Consider the following 25,807-nt stretch of genomic DNA (forward strand, 5'->3'; position numbering starts at 1 on the left):
GACCCTAGGACACCCTAGGATGACATACCAGCCACCAACCACACACGTTGAGCTGTTCGGCAAAGTGTTTCATTGTTCAACAGCAATAATCATAAGACCGCATCCAAATGAAAATTGGAACCAGAAATTATGAGCTGTAAATAATGTTTCTTTATGTTTTTCACCACTAACACGTATGCTTGAACAATAAAACGTTCCATAGTATGATAATAATGATAAAGGAAGCAATATGAAGGAGGAGGCGAAAATATACGATAAAATCAATACACAATCTTTTATCGAATTTCAGTTCTTTTTTTTTTGCGAGGTGGAAATGACGATAAAGAAGAAATAAAAATAATAAAAATTTGAGAGCACGAAACACACGAAGAGTGCATGAGAGAGGGTTGGCTGAAAGACCAAGGCAGACTAAAAATAAATTGCTTAAATCGTTTGAGCTTTGAACTTCCACAATATAATATTGTTTGTGAAGAGAAACATGCAAAATCTAAAAATATACACAAATATTTTTATCGTCAATCGTTAACTACACTTGAGGAAAATTTCAATTTTATGTTTAAAGTTTGTGAGGTGTGATTGAGGGTTGAATTTGGATTTAAATCAGGTATTATTGATTTTGAGTATATTGATAGAATTTTTGAAGAATTATGCCAGACTTGGAAATAGAAAAATTCTAGATAAAATGGATTTACAGTACTTAAAACAGTTAGAATTATTTCAGGATTAAAATTATATCCAGACAATTATTATGGCTCTATTTGAACATTTAGGATCTTTTAATCTTAGATTGGCAAGGTCGCGTGGACGGCCAAAGAACTCATGTAAAGGAGCTGTGGATCATGATAGTATTCATATGGAATCAGAAATCGGCAAGCGGAAACCGGGGATAGAGCTAGTTTTAGGCGGCAACTGAGGGAGTTCACCGATCACAATTGATATTTACGATCAGCAAATGAAGTAATTTTAGATTTTTTAGATCAGGCTACTCTCAAATCAAATCCTTGGACGAAGCATTGTTTCAAAAAAGAATGTAATGTTGCATAGAACCAGTCTCATGCCACCTTAATGCCAGATCAACGCAAAATTCAATTAGACAAATGCTTCAAACTGATCTAGAATATTTCACTCATTTAATTCAATAACTGGAAATCAAAAGTGAATAAAATTGTTCAACAATAAAAATTTTCCTCGAGTACAAAAAAAACCTCAAATATTGAATATGGAAATTGCTCGTTTCTCACATAAAATAAGGCAATACAAAAGAAGGAAGAATGAGATTAATAATTATTATACGAAAAGTGGTTAAAGAAAAGTGCCGTTTTCATTTATATTTTGGCACGCCTTCACATTCCGTATTTTATTTAGTTCTCAACATATATCTCGAACATTCTTTTTTTGCCTCCCATTCATAACATACGACATGAAAGCAAACAATAAAAAAGAGAAGAATTTATCTCATATTTCACCATTGCATGCACATAGAACATGTGCACAGATTCATAAAAGGATGAGAAGCAAAAAATTTTTCACGCGGAAGTAAATTAATTTGTGAAAGCTGTGAAAACAATAGGCATTTGTCGAGTGCAATCTTGATTGTTGAGCCAAAGTGTTGTATATTATTATAGTCATTGTGACCTATTTACACCCGTAGTTGTAGGAAGGATGTTTCCACTTGCCATATTTGCATAACTTAAATTTCATCATTTTGATTATTTCCATTCAGTGCTTTATCCGATACATGCTTTGTCACATTTGACTTTGTATTCACATACCAATTGTTTTGTGCCATATTGCCTGACTTATTTATAAGAGGAATTTGCGGACACACAAAAATAATATTCAATTCTGAAATTGTTTTCCTTTTTTTTGTGTGTGTATGTTTACGGATGAGAAGGAACCTTGATATTAATGGAGCTTTACTTTCTGTTTTTATATCGACATTTTCAGTACAATGGATACTCATTGTCGCAATTTTCAATAAAAAGAAGCTTTTTCATTAAAATTCCTCTCACGAGAATCATTCGCATGTTTTGCATGTAAAATATTAAATATGAAAAAAATATATTTAATTTACAAATAAACAAAAACAGATTTTTGGTACAAATTATTCAAGTTGGGGATGAGCTTTTTGGAGTGATAATTACATATTGTGTAGGAGGAGGTAGTCTGGTATTTGTAAGGGAATTTTAAAAACAAATTGCTTTGAAATTTCTGAAATTCTGGAATTTCATGATTATTTTTCAGCGATTGGTCAAAAGGACCCGAGCAATTCAAGTGAAAAAGCTCCAAAACGTAGCTTTATCGCTCTTTCATTAACATCAATTAGAAGCCACCTGTTTGTGGCATCCATATGGCTGCAAAATATATAATCACTAATGTCTTCGAGCTGCATGGATGCCAAATGAAGGCAGCTTCCATTTGGTTTTGATAGAAGAGCTTTATCGGAGTCACAAAAGCTCCAAAATACAACTTTTTTAATTTGAGTCGCTCGGGTATTTTAACCCAAATAGCACAAGTCTGTTGATCGATTCAGATCCGGAACTAGACTAGCATGAATCTGGCATGGTCCCGGATCTAAACTGAATCTCTCATCAAGTCGACTAGGACCTGAATTTTTGTGCTGATTTGTGCAATTCAGGTACCATAAGGCTAAAATGTCAATAAGGGTGAGGTAAAAGTGCTTTTCATACTCGATTTTGACACATAGAATTCCATTAAGCATCTCAAAATTATAAAGCTCACCACTTTTTCACATCAGCTTAATTTTTTAAAAGGATTATATCCAATCAACATTAAAAGTCACAGCAATATATCCCCAATAATACGAATGACATTTTTAGTCGAGCAGCTAAAAACCGCTAATGACATGAGAGAATCAATTGAAAACATCCCACTAGCAACTACATAAAAGCCAATAAAACGAAACAACGTCGAAAAATGTGATACGTTTAATGACTCACACAGCAGGGAACTGTTGGTGAAAATTTTACAACAAAGTTGAATAAATGATTTTTGGAATTTAAACTATTTTATTTAATTATTCTGATGCTGTCATGATGCATGCAAGCTGTGTGCATTTTTGCGGAGTTTATGGAAGTTTATGCCACTAAAATTTTATTCACATACTTTGATTTTATTTTTATGACAATGTGCACATGTGCTTGATTGAAATGGAATGTACATACTTATGTGGTGTCGATTATAATTTTGATTATTATGGGAAGGGGATATGGGGGTCGTATACTACTTTATGTGAAATTTTTATGACATGCTTTGGTCTCTTAAAAGTGGTGAGCACGTAATAGAAATGGCTGTAGCCGCTCAGGCATTCCTATGGACGTCACCGTCATCGCCATAACGGTCGACTTTAGGAAACACAGCAGCTACCCAGAAGACACCTCGACGGCTGTTTATAGATAGAACACAAAATTGGCTTGTTACTTTTCATTGCCTATAGTGCAATTTGCCAAGATCCAACCATTTTGATTGACATAAATCTATACAAAACTATCCAAACTACCGTCAACCACACGTGCATTCACCAAAACACATTCAATTGCTTCATATATCACAGCCATAACTTTTGACATTCTAATTCCAACATGAATTTTTTCTACATACATTTTTGTTGTGACATACACACAGATTTTTCTACAATATTCGCCATTCCTGTACAAGCTTTCAATTTAATTGTCATTGTGGCAGTAGTCATTAACAATCAGGCATACATTTTGATTATAAAATGGAATTAAATTCATTCGTATGACAGTTTAATAATTGTTTTATTTCTCTTACATTAAATATTTGTTGGCATTGGCTGTCATTACCAATGATTGTGCCTCGAGTGGCCATCAATATTTTTTACTGCTTTAAAAGTAAAGGATACGATAGCTTAATATAAATAAAATAATATTTAATATATATCCAATAAATTAGATCTAATTTATATCTCGGTTAGCTTTGCCTAGTCAAGTCTGAAAATTTATTTGAAGCAATTAATATTCTAAAATACACAAAAGTTTAGTTCTGCACTCCCACAAAACTATAAACAATTAAGCCAGCTGGTTTGTTTGCTATTTCGAGTTGAGAAATCTAATTACCTCAAAAACATAATGGCTTTACAATTCTCAGGCATGCTGGTTGAAAGTTTATTGCACAATTCATTAAAATCCTTTAAAAATGCATTTTTATTAATCGAATTAAATTTTTTTTGGACAAATTGATTTTTTACGTGCTTGGAAGTGGAAACAAGATTGCTTTTTTGGCATGTATGTGAGCATTGAGTGTTGATGAATGATGAATATTTTGTTAAAAATGGATTTTGTGATTTGATGAATTATTTGGACGTGTTTATGTAGATCCGGCAGTATTACACTTGATGCAGTTGTTGTTAATGATTGGCAAGCGGTAGTCAGCGATAGAGCTAGATTGTCATTTATTTGCAGTCAAGAATTAGAACTAATATGTGTGACTAGCGAATTAAGAAAGCATGTAAAGCAATATTGATCAATCTCTGAGCTCCGGTACACTGCGCGATTCCTTTCGAGCCCCTCGGTCTTTGTGTTCGGTTACCTAAAAGATGTGCGGCGACAAATAAAAGGCTGCTCACCACCTATGCAAAGTTTGGATTAAGGTTCCTAAAGTGTCATTATAAAGGCAAGTTTTTACACAACAATGGATACGGTTGGATACGCCTGTGTACTGTGTATCAGTAGTAGGCAACCTGTGTTCCACGACACACTAGTGCTAGTGAGAATCTCAAGTGTGTCATACCATCCCCCATTTCTTCCCCATCTCGGGTTGGAATGAGATTTCAATAAGAAGATTGCTAATCGCTTATTTCAAGAATATCCTTACCAGGAAATGATAGTGCTGTAAGGAACTATGTCTAACAAATGGCTGAAGTGTGCAAAGTAGTGATTCGAAAATCCTTAAAAATTTCGTCTAATTTTAAACCCCCCAAAATTCTTTTTCCCTTCAAACCAAACTTCAATTTCTCTCTCGGTCACTCAACGTCTAGCAATTTAAAGTGTCCAATAATAGATGCTAAATTATTTTTACAAGGTCGTGATTTTCATTAATAACGATAACACTTGAATATTCATTTAGCACTCATTAATATTTGCCTAATATCTTGTACTTTCATACGAAAAAATATTCAGCCAATTAAGATCGATCAAAGTCAAATCAACAAACTCATTTGCTTAATAATCATTAAGTCTCGTTTTCAACAAGAAATTCTTTTCTTGCTAATCGAATGAGAAAATTGCACGACCTATCTCAATTGTTATTTCAACTCAAATCGATATTGAGTGTGAGCTAAAATTAGAATAAATATTTTCAGAATAAAGTAACAGTTTAAGGTGTGGTGGAAGGGGAAGTGAGAATTCTGCAAAATGAGACTTAATGAAAATAGACTTTTTTTTGCTGACTTTTCATGGAAATGTGTGGTGGCTTTTGGTATGATTTTGAATTGTTGAGGTCAAGAGCTACTTATTGTACTGGAGCAGCACAAATGTATAAGGCTATGTACCGGAGCTTTTAAAGATTTTCAGCGATACACATCTACTTCGCTGACCATACAGATTAATTGCTCCACCATGACTGCGCTCAAATGTAGCTTGAAACTTTTAAGCAATATGGGTGTCAAAAAAAGGAGACATAGTGTCAATAAAAGAGCTTTGGCTTTAAAAGCTCCCGTCAAAACCTTTCTCATTTGCTTCGTTCGAGATGGTAAAAATTTGAAGTAGTTCCTAGTTTTCCAAAAAAATGCCTTTGGTTAATTTTAGGGAGAATTTTATTGTTAATTTTATTTGAGATTTGAACTCGGATTTTGTGATTTGTCAACTTGATAAGTCAACCAGTATTAAGTATTTTGATTAACAAAATGGCTCATTTTGTTCCTGTTTTTACCAAAACTTTTAAGAATCTTATCCCTAAAATTGACAATTGGTAATTGGCAGACGGAAGCCATAGGAAGAGCCAGTTTAGGCAACATCTAAGGATGAGCATGAATCGCAATCGATCTGTACGACCAGATAAGTAAGTAACCAAGTATCTCTCAAAATAATCAAAACCTTCATCAAAGTTACTAATTACGTTTCAATTCCAAAAGGCATAAATTGAATTAAATTTCTTATTTTCCCTTTCAACACTTATAATTGCTTACTCATGGCTTATGAGCCATATGCATACACATTCATTTATAATGAGATGAATTTTCATCTGAAATCCTCAAGTGAAATAAACCAAAAAAATTTGTGACATTACTAAGCCAACATCATGTAAAATGTTGAGGATTTTCATTTCAAGTTACAGCCAGTGGTGGGAAACCTTTAATTTTCGGGGTACATCTTGATGAAATAATTCGATCGAAACAGTACACGTTATATGGTTTATGGCATTTCGTAAAATGTTAGAAAATGTCTAGGGTGCCGAATCACACAGGTTACTCATCACTGAGTAAAATGATTTTTCAATATTAAAAGGCATAGCAATAAAATTTTAATGGCAATAAAGAGAAAGTATCTTTTTAATGAATTTTTGGTGCGCACAGGAAACATTTTTATAAAACATCATTAAACGTGGATTCAGCCTTCCAAAATATCGAGCAAGATGAACAAAAAAAAAAAAAAATAGTGAACATGTCTGAGGGAAAATGTTCCTTATCTCAACAGTAGTCGCGTTAAAAGATTTCCTTTTATGTGTCATCTTTTTTGCGTCAAGCTGCTACATCGTCTCGTAAGGAATGAGCAAAAAGGATATGAAGAAGATACAGCAATAGAACTAGAATAAGAAGATCCAAAATTTAATGAGTTGCCTTAATGTACGCAGATTACAAAGCATTCATGTTACTATTATGCTATGTATAAGACTAAAAGAAGCCAAAAACATGTTATAGGACCACATTTGTTACTCATAAATAAGATGTTTGAAATAAAAAGTCTCATGAGGCAAATCCATTATTAATCCATAAGCTTAAACAACATGAGATTTTTTCCTTCCTGCTCATTTCGTGCCTCTATGTTATAAATTCAATTCCACCAATACAATCAACTAGTTTTACATTGTTATTTAGTCTTTCATGCATAGAAATGTAAGAATGAATGAATTAACTGTATTGAGGAATTAATCGTATTAAAGAAGCGTGCGTTCACTTTGAGTTATGATTCTTAAATGCCGTACCTACATGGAAAGAACATGAATGAATGAAAATCAATTTGTAATATGATTGAATACATTTTCATGGTAATTATTAAAGAGATTTCATATTAAATTACAACAATGTGGGTGCTTACGAGCTGAAAGGTTTAGAATTAAGTGAATTAATTGTGTATTGATATGCTGAAAATTTGTTTGTTGAGGTTAATTGTACGAATTTTGATTGAATGTTGAATTTTGAATCGAATTGATTCTACTGTTTTTAGAAGCATTAAAAGCTTGAGCACTGTTAAGGTAAATTAATTGTCTTGATACAACTCGAATAGCACAATGCTGTTAATTGATCAATTCGGGACTAGCCTGGAATTAAGGTGTTAAATTGATGCTAGATTCGATTTGAATCCGCCAATATGTCAGAGTCACATCGGCCTGGTGTCGGATTTTGGATCGATTAATCAACTCGGGGTAAATTAAACTTTTGATGTTAATTCACTCTTTTATAATTAAATTCCAGCGCTAAACGTGCTCTTGATTATTCAAAGTCATACCTGAACAGCACAACGTGATTGCTGGGGTATCGTTACGTATCCTTACTAAAAGTAAGACGCAAAGTTGGCCTTAAAGCTGGATCGACCCATTTTTACTGTGAAAAATGTGGTTTGCCGTATTGTGCTGCTCGGTATAGCCTTAAACCAAACTCAAACAAACCTCATTATAAATGAGCTTAATATTGAGTCGAATTTTATATGGAATCGATTATATTTTTCTACACAATATCCAAATCGACATCGAGTTCTAAATCTTTAATTACATTCAATCTATGATTCTTAATCAATTCCTTCCAATATGACCAGGAAACTGTCAGTGATCCTTTAATGGTATTTTGATAAGCTTTGAATTTATTTAAACGGCACTGCATTCAATTTTTAGGTATATAAACCCAATTTATTTCAACATAAATTCGATTTTTCTACAGAAAATCTTCATTTTTAATCATCACAGCCCAAAAATCTCCTACAAAAAGAACATCCCGAGCGGCATTTTTTGGCAATGACAGCTATGTGGCAGCCTTCACGCTGCCTTGCCATGTATAAGGCTGCCATAAGGCACTGCCGTATATGTTCACCTTGTGGCTGACATATAATTGCCTTGTGATTGCCTTTTGCTTGCCATCCGTTTGCCTTGCACGATCGCCTCAAGGTCACCTCGTGGTGGCCATATGACCGCCTTGTGACTGCCATATGACCGCCTTAAATAACAAAAGTGCAACAATTTTTTTTCGTGTGTTCTTCATTTGAGTTTTAATTTTTCAAGTGTCAACATCGTTGATGAAAAAAATTAGTAAAATAATAAATCTGGAGCGCTAATTGGACTTAACAGGACTCAAAAAAATTTGGAATAGAGCAGGAAATTGATGTAAGTAAAATAACTTAAATAAAATTATGTGATAATGTAAAAAATAAGATAATAAATGTGTGATTTTTCAGTAAACAGTGAAAAGTGAGATTGAAGACAATTTGTGACGAGAGTATATTATACAAAAACCAATCACCTCATTAGAGAAAGGACTTACAGGTAAAAATCAAATTTTTAATGATTTTTCTTTTGATTTAGGAAAATCAATGATCGCCATGTGAACACCGTTAATAACAAAAGAACCTTTCCACGTGTTTTCGGAATGAGATGCAACATTTTAATAATAAAGAGATTGGATGGACAAATTATGATGGTATGTATTTAGTTTTTTTCACTTTATGCATAAAAAATATTAAACTTAATGTTAATTATCATTTCAGGTCGAATTCATGTGAAAAATTATTCTAGTCATCTTTGTTTGTTTCACGATGCTGCTAATTATCATATTCAAGGAGTGTACGAATAGTTGGATGACGAGAGCAATTACATGCATACATCAATCTGGAGAATTCATGAGGACAAAAATAATAAAATTTTAAATTTATATTTTTGATGAAATAAAGAGAATTAACTGAAAAATAAAATTTAAATTATGTTTAATTATAACAGTTTTATTACAGATTTCAGAAGGCAGTAAAAAGGCAGGCAGAAGGCAATTTCAAGGCATTGCCTTTATATTACCTTGATGACCGCCGCATAAGCGCCTTTATGTCACCGCCACGGCGATTAAAAGGCAAGGCAATCTAACGGCAATGGCGGTTGTGTGGCAGCCGCTCAAGCGGATAAATCGACATCTGGGAGCGCCATCAAGGCAGAAAGGCAGTCATATGGCGAATATCGTTCTGCCTTGGCTCAAGGCAGTCGGCAGCCGGCAGCGCCGCATGAATGCCATTTGGCTACCACAGGGACGGTTGGTGCCGCTCGGGCATCCACAATATTTATCACGACAAAATAATCCACCATGACAGAAACACAATTTAATATTTTCAATTTCACTAAATGGCTCAGCGAATTCATTGCTCAGTTTATCAAATTATATCACAACAAATATTGAAAATATCCCGCTGAGAGGAATTTTTCATGTCTCATAAAATAACGTAACCAAACGACGCAATTAGCGGAGATTTTCGTGTGCTGTAAATCACTTTTACTGTTTATCAAGAAAAGTTTTTAGAATAACTAATTGTGCTGTGTGATATCGGATATCTTTAATCGAAAAATAAACATAATTAAGTAATTAATTAAAGGTAAAGGAGATTGATGCTTGTGGGGGTGTAGTGGATTTGGGAATGTTATTTTTAATTTTACTCGTTGGACAGGTTTTTGTTTATTTAGTACAGTCTTGTCTAATCAATGTACGGTAAATTGGTGTGTCGTAGAGCAAGTTCAGTTTGGACAAACTTGTCTAATTGATTGCCAAGTTCTAAGGACGTTTAATTTCGTCTGAGTTCGATGTCGTCTTCCTTAGAGCATATCTTCTCTTATCTTTTTTCCACATGCTGGTATCCTTTCAGCATGAAGCTAGTAGAGTGTAAGAGATAAGTTAAGACGACTTAATGAGCTTTTTGCAAGCTTATTTGCTCTTATCGTGTCGTAAGCATTCTACAAATCTCCGTTATATCGAAAATTCAGCACTGAAATATAGATGTCTGGTGGGAATCGAACCCACGAATTCACAAAAGAATGAAAAACCGATCCGATATGTTGCCTAATCACTCGGCCAATGTGGCCTTACTCTTGCACATCCAGATTTGTCTATATATGGCTCGATATCTCAAATTCCACTCTGTTCAGACACCACAGCCCTACAAAACAATTGGATATGCTTTTGGGTATAACCTAGAATACTCCTATAATACAGATTATACCTAAAATCGGACTCTTTTTCCTTCTTTTCGCGTCTTACAGGCTTAATCACAAATCATGACCCAATTTAATAATACGCAATTTTCAAATTACTTTCCTATTTATTGTTCATTTCCCAAAAAAAGGCAATAAATTCAATTCTTATTATAACTTTCGTTTCCTCTTTTTATAATGATTTACCTCGTATACAAATCAAAAATAAGGATAACAGTAATTAATTACTTACTTTTTGCCTTTGTTTCCTTCGTCTCTAACAATTCCTTCACTCGCTTTATTAACTTTCCACATGCACAAATAGATGTGGAACCAGATTCACTTTTCTCTTTATCCTTGCTGTCTCTCCTCTTCTCATTCTTAATTGTTACTGTTTTTGTTGTTGCATCTAATGCCACTGTCGTTGGCGTTGTTACAGTTAAATCTGTTTTACTACTCCGACTACTGACACATCTCCTTATATCCTTATTATCATTACTCGGTGTTGCGACACTTAAGATTTGCGGATTATCCTTCTTATTAACGACTATTTGAATTTCATTTACAACCTCAATATGTGGAATGACTGAAACTTGTGGCTCTTGTTGGTGATGATGATGATGCCTCCTCATTACTTGTGTTGATTCAGCCATGTTTGTCTAGATTCTTAATTCCTTTAGTAAAAATTTATTACTCTTTTTCTAATGTGATGATTTTGCAGGAATGTCAGGATTGTGTGCATGAAAGAAGACATGAAATGAAAGAGAATAATTAGAGAAAAATGTTAAGAAAACCACAACAAATTACTTTTTTTTTTGCTGTTTCTTTTTCTTGCGGTGACATTGTGCTGGTAGAAACACTAAATAATGAAGAACAATTTGCTTCATTTTCTACTGTCTACTTGTATATTTTAATGAAAGAACAAAAAAAGGAGGGAAAAATGTTTTCATTATGCGATTTACTTAAACATGAATAGTGAGGGGGTTGTCATGCAGCACTTTGTCACTTAATTAGAAATTATTGTAATTATGTGGAAAAATGTCTAATATCCGTGGAATGTTGAGAGGTGTCATGTGGGATAGCCGATTTTTGCGAGACAATAATATGAGAAGTTGGATGAGTTTGGTATGGTAAGTGAGATGTCGACAGCCAGTTGTCATCGAGTTTTTCTGGTTCCAAGTCTGTCCAAGCGGCACAAATAAGCCTTAAGGCTTAGTGTATATAAGTGAAGGGGCACTTATTACGTTATGCAAAAAAACGAATTTGTTTTTTTTTCCGCTAAAACTCTTTTATTAATTCCATATGGAAGCCATCTCCTTGTGGTATCCATGTTCAACAAATTGATATAAAGTTCAACGATAGCTTCCAAAAAAACCTTTTTAAACCACAAAAGCTGCGCTCCCATCAATCTCACAATCCTATTTACTTGCTGCTTATTTCCATTTTATTTGCGTTGTGAAAATAAATTAATCACTCAAGGGGAATGACGGGTGAAAGATGAAAAAAGGAGAAAAAGAAACGAAAAGAAGCACAAGAAGAAAGAAAATTCCCAATTTTCCCTTCCATCTAAGAAGCATGAATGCAAAATACATTACTCGAGAACATGTAAGTGAACTTGAACATTTTTTACTTGTCCCAGTGACTTAACATTGGGGAATGTTCGTTTCCTTAATGTATTAAGGAGAAGCAATAAAAGATGTTAACTGTAAATTTTCCGTACCCAATGGTTTCATTTATTTCGATAATTCGCTGAGAGCTTTTTTAGCACCTAATCGATAAAAAATTATTTCTTTCGTGACTTCTTCTTACTTTCCAATTTCTGTCGTCATTTTAGTACATTTATCCAATTAAATCTCAAACTTTTCTTCTTAATTCATTTTATTTCTTGACTTTTCATTACGTCTATCGCCCTTTCCATGCTTGACGTATTAAAAATGTTCGAGGGGATGGAAAGTTTTCCAATTAAGCTTTTGCTTTAATTAGTTTCATTGGCTTACAGTACGATTGAGGGCAAAAAAGAATGAAAATTTCATTGTGTATCGAATGACTCAATTGTTCATCAGAACTTGGCTCACGTACGAGCTGTGAAAGAAAAAAAAATTCGATTTTTTATTCATTTTGAATTTTAAAGTACAAGGAAGCAGAGACAAAAGCCTCAGGAACGAATATCCTAAAATGTTTTCAAATACAAAAGAAACTGACACAAAAAAATCGATAGATTCATGCGACGAAGATAAGTAAGGCAATGATTTGACGGCTTCCATCATGTCACGTGGAGTCAAGACATTTTGCATTTATAGCATTTCTATCGTCATTTTGTTAGATGAAGATAATAGCAAGTCTATCGAACACGGAGACATGATTTTATTTATACTGATTCATTTAGTTTGCGACAATCACAATACGATGGCAATTCCAATAATCATTTCAATTTTTTTTTGTGCCTTGATGTGCTGTAGGGATGTTTGATTTGTCGTGTCTAGTTGGTGATTAAAGTGGGTTAATGCTCAGTTTGTGATGGAAATGAGTCAGTTTTGATGAAATTGAGAGATGTTTTAGAAAATTGTATCGAGTAAGGCAACTAGAGTTATTGGAGGTTAGGGTGCTTAGAGGAACCTGAATTATGTTAGACATAAAGCTACTCGATGGACATAAATGAACTTTATAAAGCCCATTCGGCGTTTGAAAGTTCAGATGACCACAATCCTTACTTATTTTGAGAAGCTTGGAATAATTTTGATATTTATACTTCCACGTGTAACAAGGTAGGTATTATTCAATTCCCTATACTTTACAGCCCTACTCTTGGAAGGAAGCTGTTGATAGTGACAATATTGCACATGGTATTGGTAATTGGCAGACTTAGGCGCAAGCTTTAGGCGCTTTCTGAGGAATGCCATGGATCAAAGTTGATCTATACGGCCAGCGAAATAAGCAAGCCACTATCCGTAACAGCACCTACTGAACATCCAATAACTCAAACTCTCACTACACAACCCTTGCTTCATCAACGTCACACTCTCTCTGACCTCCATTTCCTTCTAATATCATATTGAATTCAATATATTTTTGTTTTATGGTTTCATTAAGTCTCCAGCTGTACAATACAATAATGAACTTGTAAAATGCAATAATCGATTTCTCATGCGACACATTTGCAAAATACTGTACCATATGGAACATGATGACTTTTATATTTTGCAAAATGTTTGCTTAATATAATATTACATGATATAGTAATAAATTATTTATGGACATTAAAGCTATAAATAGATCAGTCAAGTATTTGCCCTAAAATTTTCAACTTCCGTTTCTTCTCCATCTTATTCATTCACGCTCACTAATGACTCATGTCAATCTTTAGTAATGTAGAAACAAGGAACTGAAGAAATTCGATCAACATGACAAAAAGATTATCGAACTTTTCCCCAAAAATATATATAGTGATTATTAATTCAATAGACTAGGAAATGAGAAAACAATTTCTCTCATCATTGCTCTATTTTGGTTCTTTCGTATAACACTATAAAGATTTTTATTTGCTCTGCTGGGATCGATAGTAAAAAAGTGTAGGAAATTAGAAAGAGCTCTTCCTTTATGGGGGGTAATTTAGTTGTGACGTCAAACTGTTTAAGAGTTTTGAGCTGTTTTATAGATTATAGTACTAGTCTAAATGGTATACGGAGTAGAGAAGGTGAGAAATAGTGTCTTCAGGCTGGGATGACTCTGGAGTGTAGTCGGATTTGGTAGAACCACAGAAAATCTAATTGAAGAACTAAACACGTCCGTAAACAGATTATTCTACATAGTTATCCTGGTTTGGTGTCCGTACTGTCTAAATTCAGGAGTCAGCTTGTAGTTTTATATTTTTGCTGTACTCTATCCAAAAGGCACACGCATTTGAAGGTTTGAATATGCTTTGTGTCACGTTCTCTGACAACCATCGGTAGCTCAGTGGTAGGAGCATGGGACTGGAAATCGTAGGACGTTTTTTCGAATCCCACTTGGTCTATGTTGTTGGGTATGAGTAATTTTTCTTTAAAACCTTAGAATTAGTAAGGTTCCGAACAGTACTGAAGTTTCAATATATGATCGAGATTCTAAGAGGCTTATCCATTTATCAACTACTCTAAAGCCATCACTCCTGAATAACCCACTCATAAGAACCAGTAGCATCCATATGGGAATTATCATCATAATGGAGAGAAATAAGGATAACGAAGACTTTAAGTAAGCGGTTAAAAGGTACCTAAACGAAAGGATTATCTAAAAATTATGTCGATTGGTGTATAAGAAACGAAGCAAAAGGCTCAGCATAAGGATAGAAAGTAATTAAAGGCATAGACAAAATGGTTCATTGTGGATACTGATTTGTCATGCGACATAAATTTTTCATCTTTTATCTTATGGGCTTTTCATGCTCTTCCTAATTGTAATGTTGGTTTTTCGGATATTAGGTCTGTCATTGTGTCAAATCAACTGGAAGGATCATACTGTAATTTTTAGAAGAAGAATAGAAAAATTTCTATTTAATTGAGCTTTTCTGTTTGCTGGCTATGGGATACAATCTGTGTATAATCCTGATTCTGTGCTGAAAGCTGCTTTTAAATAATAAGAAATTTTCAATCCTCGCAAATTATTGAATAAAAAAGAACAAACTTTTACGTGTAGGAAAACTTTTGTGTTGAGCGTCAAGTTTAACGGGAATTGTTAATAATTACACGTTTTAACAAAATTACGAAAGTTTAATGATTTTTAATTAGCAAGATAAAAGCTTTTGATCCTTGAAAGTAAAAGTTTTTCTTAGGTTGATGGTTAAAGTTTTGCTGTTGTAAAGTGACGATAGTAATTTGGATTTTCGAATATTTATAGGGGTCTATTGAGAAATTTTGGGGCAATTTGGGGTGAATATTTGACAGGACCGTGGCTAGAACGGCATTAAATAGCTAAATAAATTAGGGGCCTAATTAATGTAGAAATGAATCTAATGATGCAGAAATGTTTCATAAAACTGGATGCTTCCAATGGAATTCTCAATTTCTTTTCAATTTGACTCACTGAAAAGAATATGTCATGTCACGATGCCATCGACAACATTACGTAACGGGCAAACTAGCATGAGTTGAGCTGTTTGGATAATATTAACTGACCTGGTTACCCTAGAATAACCGGAAGGTAAGAAGATGTGTGTCAATATTTCGTACCGAAAAGCTTCAATATCCTTCAGTGTAATCCATTTATAAAGACAATCTCCAACAGTCATTTGACAGACTTATTCAAAATGGTAGAATCAGTTTATCGATCAAAATACAGACACCAGGTTAGCATAACTCTAATATGGTACAGGACGCAAACAGAATCCGGCATCAAGTCAAAGTGAATCATGCTGGGCCATAATTTTTGAAATATTCATCGATTTGTGCTGACCACAGTATTTCAAATTATGCCAATAAATGCCCAAAGCAAACATTTAAAATATATTCATTTTTAATAGGTATCAAAACTTTTCCAACCGAAGCATTAAAACTCCTTTGGAGCTCAGAAACTTTTGCATCGACACAAAACTTCAATGGACATTTCATCAGTACATTAACATTTGATGCGGCATTAAAAAATGATAAAAAATTTCCATCTTTATCTTTTAATGCACCACGACTCCCGAGCGACACAAATGATGAATGCTCTGCCATGGAGCTTTCAGAGCTTTTAACGCTTTGATAAAGTCAGCTATAGGCGTCATTTGAGGAAGGCCATGTTTAAGTAGGGCTAGAGCTCTTTTATTAACACAAATGGAAGCCGTCTCCATGTGAATGCCCTCAAGACAGCCTTTAAAGCCTTCATCATTTGCATCGCTCGGGACTTTAAAGATTCAAATCCCCATCAGCATTTAAAGCTCGCTTAATGTTTGTATAAACTTTTTAATTGCCAACTTGCTACTATCTTGTTTAGTATGACTCATTCAGGAAGCATAAAAAGTTTTTTTTGGTCGTTTAATGTCAGTCTTAATGTGATTATTGTCTTCTCCAATTTGTAGCTATGTATCTAGAAATGCCTACTGGCATATCACTTGCCGAGAGTGGCCAAAGTATACATGAGAGAGACATGAAGCTTAATGAACTATCCTGGCACTAAACATCGTAGACACAAAATATCCCAATTTTATTTGTCTCACATCTTATGATTGTACATAGAAATGCGTTAGAAAAAAAGTCAATTTTCATTTCTGGCTCGATAATGTGCTTCTTGATTGTATTTGCAAATAAAAAAGGGGATCTGTTGGATGATTGCAGATAATTTTTGTTGTATACAAAATTATTCTCATGTGATCACTTCCACGAAAAACAAAAAACGTATTTTCTTGTTTGCTACATCATTTCACTTGTGTTTCGACTATATTGCCGTATGTAAGGCAGTGAAAATATTCGAATCTTATAGTATTAATATTGAAACAGATGCGTAGCTGTTGAAATAAAACAGTTGGTTGGGGGAAATTGGCTGAACAAAATGTTTTTGATAGTAAACAATTTGGAAAAATTGAATTTTAGAAAAATTTAAAAAATTTAAAAATTTAAAAATTTAAAAATTTAAAAATTTAAAAATTTAAAAATTTAAAAACTACAATTTTTGATTTTTCAAACTTTGAAAATTGTAGTATCTTTTAAAGTTTGAAAATTTAAATCTTTTAAAATTTGAATTATTTTTTAAATTTGAAAATTGAATTTGTCTAAAACTTAAAAATTGAAATTTTTTAAAATTTGAAATTTAAATTTTTTAAAATTTGAAAATTTGAATTTTTTTGATTCAAAAATTAAAAACTGAAAATTCACTTTTTACAAACTGAAAATTTAAATTTAAATTTTTTTAATGATTTTAAAACAAATTTCAGTTTTGTCTTTAAAATCTTTAAAGCTTAAATTTTATTTCACTTCTGGTATTAAATATACTGTCAAGGTCACATCCCTCTCCATCAAAACTTCTAAAAGTACCTTACACACAAGAATGGTCATGAAAAAGAATAACTGATACAAATCTACCCAAAAAAAATCTTTTTTTTTTATCTTGAAACTTTCTTTCTTTTATTCTCAATTCTACTAAAATCAAAAGTTTCTTTTACGTGATAAAGTTTAGTTCTCTAAAAATGTTATCCCTTTTTTGTTTCTTCCTTATTTCAAAAGGTTGCTTTGTAAATTGAAACAAAAAGGAAATGTAAATGGAAGGGCTGGCTGCCGTTCGATTGGACTTTATCAAACTTGAAACGATTGTCGATAAAAATTTTTATTGTATCCTTTTCATATGAACACAAATGCAGAACATCCAATAACACTAAATTCAACCTAATCCGATTATTTTAAATGAAGACCGGCTAGGTACATTCAATAAAATGTAAAATTACTATTAAAACTTTTTATATCCATCATTTCCCGTCCTCATTTCATTATGATCAATTTGATAGCAAATTAAAATTCATGAAAAAAATTTTATTGTCTCATTTTCATGCTGCTATCAGTAAATCATGGTTATAATTTGCCATTCTGCTTTAAAATGATACAAAACCTACAAGCTACAAGCTTTTATGAGCTAATTTAAGGAATAATTGAAAATATTTAAATTGTTGTCCTTTTTAGTCTTTGTTTGTGGAGCTACTGGATTATTGATGGCTATTTATATAGGAAATGGAGCATTTTGAGGATGTGGGGAGGTTAGGTTGTTGGAGGTTGACTGTCTTTCTCATGAGGAGGTTGACCCCCTTACACTCCTGTATACGCCCCCGACGTATGAAATTTCAGAGCTTCTACCTCAGTACCTCCCAATCATTTATCCTCAAGTGCCAAATCTCGCACGTAAACAATTCAAGATGCCTAAACCAAAATTATTGTTGATATCTTGATTATGGTAACAAAAAGCTGTGCTTACACAAAACAATCATAAATGCTAAATTCAGGCACTTTAAATTCTAAACGCGTGACTTTTTCTTCTGATGCTTTTAATCACGTTCATAAAACTGCCGGAAAAAATTATTTCTGGTCCGTTTCAATCAACAATTAAATTCACATTTTCAAACATATTGCGTGATGTTGTTGTTGAAAAGTTTTTAGTCAGTTTGCGTTCGAAATTAAGAGAGAACAAGAAAAACTGTTTCAAGGCACAAATTTAATTTAGAGGCAACTTTTGACTCTTGTTTGTGCTTGATGAATATGTTACTAATATTTACTGATGGAAATGTGTAATTAGTGTGGACTCAAGGGAATGTGACTCGACATTAAGTGGTTTGTTTGGAGATTTTTGTGTGTTGGTGCTGTGGATGATTGTTTAGTTATCCTCAGTGCCCTAGCAGAGGCTGTAGGCGTAGATTTCCACCATCTTCATATAATTTTGTGCTGGTTTATTAAGAGGTGCCACAATACTTTTATTTTTTAACCATACTGTAATTCCAAACCTAAATAGATTGATACAACTGATTCTAGAAAAATGTCAGAGCTAGATTTCCACAAATTTCTAAGTAGCATGCATTCTAAGAAAGTGGTGGGCTAGGAACTAACCATACATTCAGCACATTCACCTGAATGAGCGCGCTCGTGAGCATACTCTACTAATATAATTGAGCATGCTCCAAATTGTAAGCATACTCATGAGCATGCTCTTTGTCTGTTCGGACATGAAACTTTATTAACGCCTCGAAATCAGTTTATGAAGTTTCGCCAAAAACCGATTAAAATTTGCATGAAATTTGTTTCTGCTGACATCTGTGAAGTATAACATTTCATACAAATTACAACTGTTTCTTAGAAAACTGTGATGAACCCAATTTGTTATCGACCTCTGAGCTTCATCAATCATCCCATCCTTGACTCCCTTCCCCCTAATCAGAACATACAAGTAATAAGCTTTTATTCCCATCCCAAAAATTCAATTATTCTGACAAGAATCTTCCACATTCATCTCCCTATGTAAACATAGAGTAAAAAAATTAATTCTTCCTCACTTTATGATGACAACTGCTGAGAAAAAGGCACAATATAAGAGGCAAAAATACATAGAAAAAACAAATGTGTGGTATAATAAATTCATTTATGCTCATATGCTGCCAAAATATTCCACACCATACATCTATACACGTACTTATATCAGACACTGTTCAGTCTTGTAGGAACAAATAATAATAAAAAAAAAATATTTTATTTAAATATTTTTGATATTTGGCATTAAGAAGAATTTGAGACTCTTATTGTTAGTGTCTGGTGACTCGAGTTTGTAGATAAATTTATGATTTTTCATATTTAACTCACAGACAAAGTTTGTTTTATTTGATTTTTGTTCTTGAAAATTTGTAGACATAATTAAAAGTTTTGCTGTTGAAAACAAGGAAGTTGGGAATGTTTGTTGGGTTGGTAGTATTGGGAGCTTTATGCTTTAAGAATCGGCATATAGAATGTACTTTGAGGTATGCTGAAGATGAGAAGGCATTGCGATCTGTGGTCTATAGTGGAGGTTCCTTGAATTCATATTCATTTAAGGATTCTGCATATAAAGTGGTCCAAATAGTGGCTAACCATAAAACAGGAACGTCTGGAAATTACATAGTGCTAAAAACAGCATTTTAGATTCTTCCTTCTACCAAAACGCATTACTATATCATGAATCAGCCAAAATTGTGTACCCTAACTTCCCGTCCCCTCTTTAGCATTACGGACCTTCCGAAAATACCCTTAGTATCTCTAAGTCATTAGATGTATGGTAAGTGGACAATAATTAGGAATTTACTAAGTAATTTGAGGATTTAACATAACTACATAATTCGTTAATACATAAAATGTGAACTTTCTTCCTCCTACAGTAACTTCATACCAACATCATCCTGCAACCTGAACACCCATCTACAACCCTGCCTCACGATAAAGCACAATAAATACTTGGCACGTGAACAAAAAACTTTTTTTTTCCTTCTTCCATTCATGACTGAATCAATTTTTCCTTGTTGATAGATTTATCACTTATAGTAAACTTTTTTTCGTAAGAAGTACTTATAAAAGTCATTACGGAATATTAAAGAGGTTCAAAAGCTCACGAGTGTCATCTTAATCACCCCAAAATTTTCCACTCACTTTCACTTAATCCTGTTGATATCGCACATTATTGTCGATAATTTAGTGGACCCGGGCGGTACATGACGTTGAATTGACCGATAAGGAGGAACCAGAATATCCTGATTTTGGCTGAGATGCAGATTTTGTTGTATCTGGCTTGGAATAAAAGTCGCTATCCATATACCTTGATATTAAGGAGCAAATGGAGCTCTTCAGGTTCCTCCAAATCAGGCTTAAGGACAGGATCATGCAGCCTGAAGCCGGATTTATGTCCATTTCTGCGCCATGTGTTTCCCGGGAAAGCTAGATTCAAGTAAACGTAAAGTACGTAATTCCGACCTTGTAATGGCAATAAACTCCATTTCAAGGACTTAGAGTTATTTGAGCCTCACTTTTTCTCTATTTAATTCGCAAAATTATCTCCTACACGGTCGACTATAAACTTTTTTTTTGAGCATCAAGGTCTTGCCATTTCCCATAGTAATATAGCTACAGTTTACCACTTTTTAGCGCATTTTTGAAATTTTTTTCAAAAAGGTAGCTTAATAAGACGCTTTGTCTGTTCGGCTGCCGATAAAAACTTTTTAACTAGACATCGTAGAGAGCTCGGAAGTAAAAGATCAGTTCCATAAAGTTATTGCGGCGCCGGCTATTTAAAACTTTCAAATCACCGCATAAATAGTATAATTAACAATTTTTTATTTTCATATACAACAAAAACAACAACACGTTTTTTCATTGTTTTACAGTGTACTTCAATGTTTTTCGATGTTTTAACAGTGTTAAGCTGAACAAAGTTTCATTTTTTTTGACCGTTATTTGGTTTAAATTATGAAAATCCGTTAAATGATGAAATTCTTAAAAATCTAGTATGATGACTTGGAATTAACTGGATCTTGTTTTGTGGATCTGGAAGTGACCTGGATCCTACTGGATCTTGTTTTGTGGGTTTGAAAGTGGAATGGATAATACTGGATCTTCTTTTTTAGGTCTGAAAGTGACTTATTAACCAATTACTGATCGCTGGGACAAAAATGCGCTTAAGTCCCTCGATCAATAATACGAGGACTTTTGTAATTTTTATTCTTATTGCTTCCCATAATATCGCAAAAAGTAACGAAAAGTATAAAACTAAGTAAATTAATGAACAAACAGCATTAATGTGTAGAAAAAGAGGAAAATATGGAAGTAAAACATGTAAAATTACACGAAGCTTAATTAATTTCTCTGCTTGGTGCTTTTTTTGTGTAGATGGAAGCTTTTTTTGTAGAAATTCAAATGGAAATGAACCTTTTAGAATAGATATTCAGGCTCTGTTGTTTGGCTCTATGAGCAATTATGTGAATATAATAGAAAAAATATGCAGAAGCTTAGTATGAACAATTTTTTAGAGGAACTAACTCAATTTTTAACATTTTGTCTAGTTCGTTAAGCTAATTTAGTCAATTTTTGTGATAACAGATTCCTTGACGACAACTTTCTTGGAAGTTAAATTAACAGAAATATCATGGGCCATTAACTAATATAATTAAGGACTCTCGTATCTCAATATTATATCAGCAAGCTTGTTGCTAATTAAAAAGGATTTTCAAGAAACCAAAATTGGAAGTTTTTAAGAAAAGTTTTTCCAATTAATTTGCCAAGTTTTTAATTAATTTGAAAGATTTTGATATTGGGTATGAAATTGGAAGTTTATTGTATTTTAGATAAATGTTATTTATAGAAGGGAGTCAAGCAGAATCTCGAGCAGTACAATTAAATTGCTAAGATGTCGCTACGTCGACTCGTTGACAGCAAGCTTGAGGGTGGCATAACGGATTCTTGACAACTGATTCCAGCTCAGTTTGACAGCTAAAAATAAAGTTTGGTTTATTGTCTTGTTCCCTGGCTGAAAGCATGGATGAAGCATTACCTTCAAGCTTCTAGACAATATCATATTTTCAGAGCTCGAATTCCAATGCTACCATCATGTTACCCACTTGCTGCTTGGTAAAATCACATACAATTCAATGTCGGACCCAAATAGCACATGTCGGTTAAATCGAATCAAAATCCGGCAACAAGTCAGCGTTAGTCAGGTATGCAATTCGGACTAAATCCGGCACTAATTCAGAGTTAATTTTGCATGGAGTTCGTTTTTTATTTGATTAATTGGTGCTGACCGGCACCAAGTCTGAGTCAATTCTGCCTGATTATTCTTTGATTTTTGCCGTAGTGGCAACAGTTTGATATTCCTTTCATAAAGAATCATCAGATAAGAATCCTTTCAAAAATTGTCAACAGTTTCATTATTTAAATTTATCAGTAAACGCCACTGACATTCATACTTGATTGAAATTGTCATTTATTGTCTATTTTCTAAAGTAAATATACATAAAGCATTACTACATCTCATAGCTTGAAGAAATTCGCCAACCTTTCAGAAAATTTTGCTGATTGAACTGGAATTGTCTCATTTTGAGTTTCACAAATTACTGATAAGTTTTGTATCGGCAGTAAAATAATTCTTTATTTTCAAACAAAAAGAATCTTTTTTTCCATCCGAATGTGCAGAAAGTTTATATAAAGGAAGTAAAATAAAGCTGAAGTAATCAGATAAAATTGTTTGAGCACCTGGCGTATCAGATTCAATTATATTTGTAGGAAAGAGTTTGGATGAGTTTTGTAAAAAAGGATCGGTGGGTGGAGAGGCGTAGCTTGAAATTTACGATGGGGTTTAAAATTTATTATTGGAAAATTGAGGAAAATTTGGAAGAATTTTGATCAAAAATTGATGAATTTTTCTCCCAATTTGACCCAAAATTCTCTCTTGTCATTTGACTATCTATGTCCTATACCAAAAAATTATTCAGAAGAGAGATGGAGAGGGGTATGAGGGTCAACTCTTCATAATTATTTTAAGACTTGAGAGTTTTTCGTGAGAAAATCCATAAACTTTCCTTTAATCCTTGCAATATTTCGTCTAAAAAGTTTAATTTATATCGAGAAAGTAGATCCTATCATTCCTTCATATTACCTAAATTACGAATTCCTCACTCAGAAAATAACTGAACAATCTAAAAACCCCCAACATCCTTTAATAATTCTCAGAATAATTTAAAGTAAATTTTCATAATCCGACACCAATGCAGCCATAAAAATTGCATTAATAATGCGAAATCATAAGATCCTCATAAAAAATTTTGCATTACTTCCTTCCAGACAATTTAATAAATAATTCAATATTATAACCAACTGTTTAAAATGCGCTGCCATTGCCCCATAACAATTATCATTTCCTTCAATTCTTATTCTTCCTTTTGTAGTAAAAATTATAATATGTACATTTTTTGAATCCTAAAATATCTCTTCTTATTCTATTGAGAATGTACACACGAATTCTTATGAATTTTACTCATTTTAGCCATAAGTTTGTGACAGAGATGGAGCGACGTAAGGAAATTTACTACGCCAAAACCGTTTCACAGTTGTAAATTTATGAAGTTGAATATTTATGTTCTCACTTTTGGGGGTTGTTTGGAAATTACAGCTTTGATAAATTGGGTTTTCAAACCCTTTGGTTGACAGTGTTCAACATTTAGGTTTGGGGTAACATGCAACCCCAGACATTGGAAAAAGGGGATGTTTCTTTCAACCAAAGCTCAAAGTTGATTCATATTTTGTATGGATTTCAATTGACTTTTCCATACGAAATTCGATTCGACTTCGAGCTCTGCTTTAAACTTGGCAGTATATTTCTCAAACAATTTCTCGACTAAATAGTACAGTGATGTCCAAACTGTGTGCTGCGTCCCAAAAATTTTAAACATCAACACACTGCATTAGCGGAATCTATATATACTCAAATTTAAATAAATATTTGGGTATCGTACACTTAATAGTTTTTGAAACGCTAAAGGAAGCAGAGTTGTCATGTCTCTAATGTGACAGAAGCATAGTTGATTAAAATTTTTTGTATGAATCGCCAAAATTGGGATTTTTTCATGAAAAACCTTTGCAAATTGAACATTTTTCCAAAAAAGAAAGTGGAAAGGGGTTAGCCACTAAAAATCCGCTCTATCTCATCACTGAATACACTAAATACACCGCCATGTAGTGTTGCTTACACCGGAGTCTAGATTCTAATAAAAAGTGGATTTTCTGTTGGATTCCGAACTCTTAAGTTTTGCAAATTCTGGATCAGGGTTTATAATTTGTCAACTTTCTCTTTAAGAGTAATGGATTGAGTTCTGATTTACGGAATCTCTCAGCTCATTAGATAAGAATCTAAACTAGACATCATAACTAAATGACCCCCTCTCAACATCACAACGGATAAATTTCCATTGCTAAAATAAAGTAATAAAAATTAATTATATTTTTTTTTACCCTTTTCTATGCTTCTTTCGCACACCTTATGAAGTGTCCTTTATTCATGGAATTAAAATATTTGTTAATGGATACACAAATGCAAATTAAAATCTTCGTCTTTCACTGATTATAATGAAAATGTTTCACATTATTGTTCTTTTATCACAACTTAACTTAATTTCCTTTTTTTATCGTTTTCAATTTTTTTTCCTTCTACTTGTTCCTACACTCGCTTTTATGTGCCGATAAAATTCGAGTATAATAGAAAAAATTCAGTCGATCAAAAAAAAAAAGTATTTCACACATTAAGCCACAAATGCACAGAGAGTGAGTTTCTGTTTATTTAGTAACCATAATGTATACAGACACACAGTTCCCTTCCACCTTTATGGAAAATTTCATTTCACTTTTTTTTTCAAAACACAAACCGATAATCTTGTGTAATTTTTCAATCTGACTGAAACGTGCACGCAAATAACTTTTTGAAAAAAAAAAATCACAATTTTCAATTTTCCGTGAGATTATTAAATCTTTTTCTTTTTTTGTTGTACTTCCTATAGTGTAAACATTCGTCGATATAAATTTTTTTTTTATATATTTTCACACACAACAGAAAGGCAGAAAAATCCCGTCTTATAACCGCTCGATGCCGTTTTCAAATTGAAACTGAAATAAAATTTGTAAACTCAAAAATATGCCTTGCTTCATCGCAAGCTATCAACAGTCTTATTGCTGGGGATAGAAAATGAGACCAAAAAGGTTTTGCGATGCAGTATGTGCGAATTGGAGGGAAATATTTACTGTATGTGAACTTTCCAATCGTTGGAATGTTGTGTGACTTCCAGGACTTACTCTCTATATGCTATAAATATATATGCGGAAGTAATAACTTTTTTTTTGGATAATTCTTATCAGCTAAAAGCTCATTTTCGCTGGGGATAATAAAAAAAAATGTT

General features: G+C 33.1%; 1 protein-coding gene across 2 annotated transcripts in view; it reads right to left on the minus strand.

The window, feature by feature from the left end:
- LOC139099640 (Kv channel-interacting protein 4-like) overlaps positions 1-25,561 on the minus strand; it is a 69,412-nt gene extending 43,851 nt beyond the window's left edge. For both annotated transcript variants that reach the window (XM_070652160.1, XM_070652158.1), the window contains exons 1-2: positions 24,870-25,561; positions 10,670-11,117 (exon numbers count right to left, since the gene is read on the minus strand). In XM_070652160.1, coding sequence (XP_070508261.1) covers positions 10,670-11,069 — 400 coding nt within the window. In that variant the 5' untranslated portion in view covers positions 11,070-11,117; positions 24,870-25,561. The remainder of the gene's footprint in view (positions 1-10,669; positions 11,118-24,869) is intronic.
- Between the last annotated feature and the right edge of the window lie 246 nt (positions 25,562-25,807).

This window comes from Chironomus tepperi, unplaced genomic scaffold (genome assembly GCF_022539635.2).
Source record: "Chironomus tepperi strain 1889 unplaced genomic scaffold, CSIRO-AGI_Ctep_v1 contig_479, whole genome shotgun sequence".
Classification (NCBI taxonomy): Eukaryota; Metazoa; Arthropoda; class Insecta; order Diptera; family Chironomidae; genus Chironomus; species Chironomus tepperi.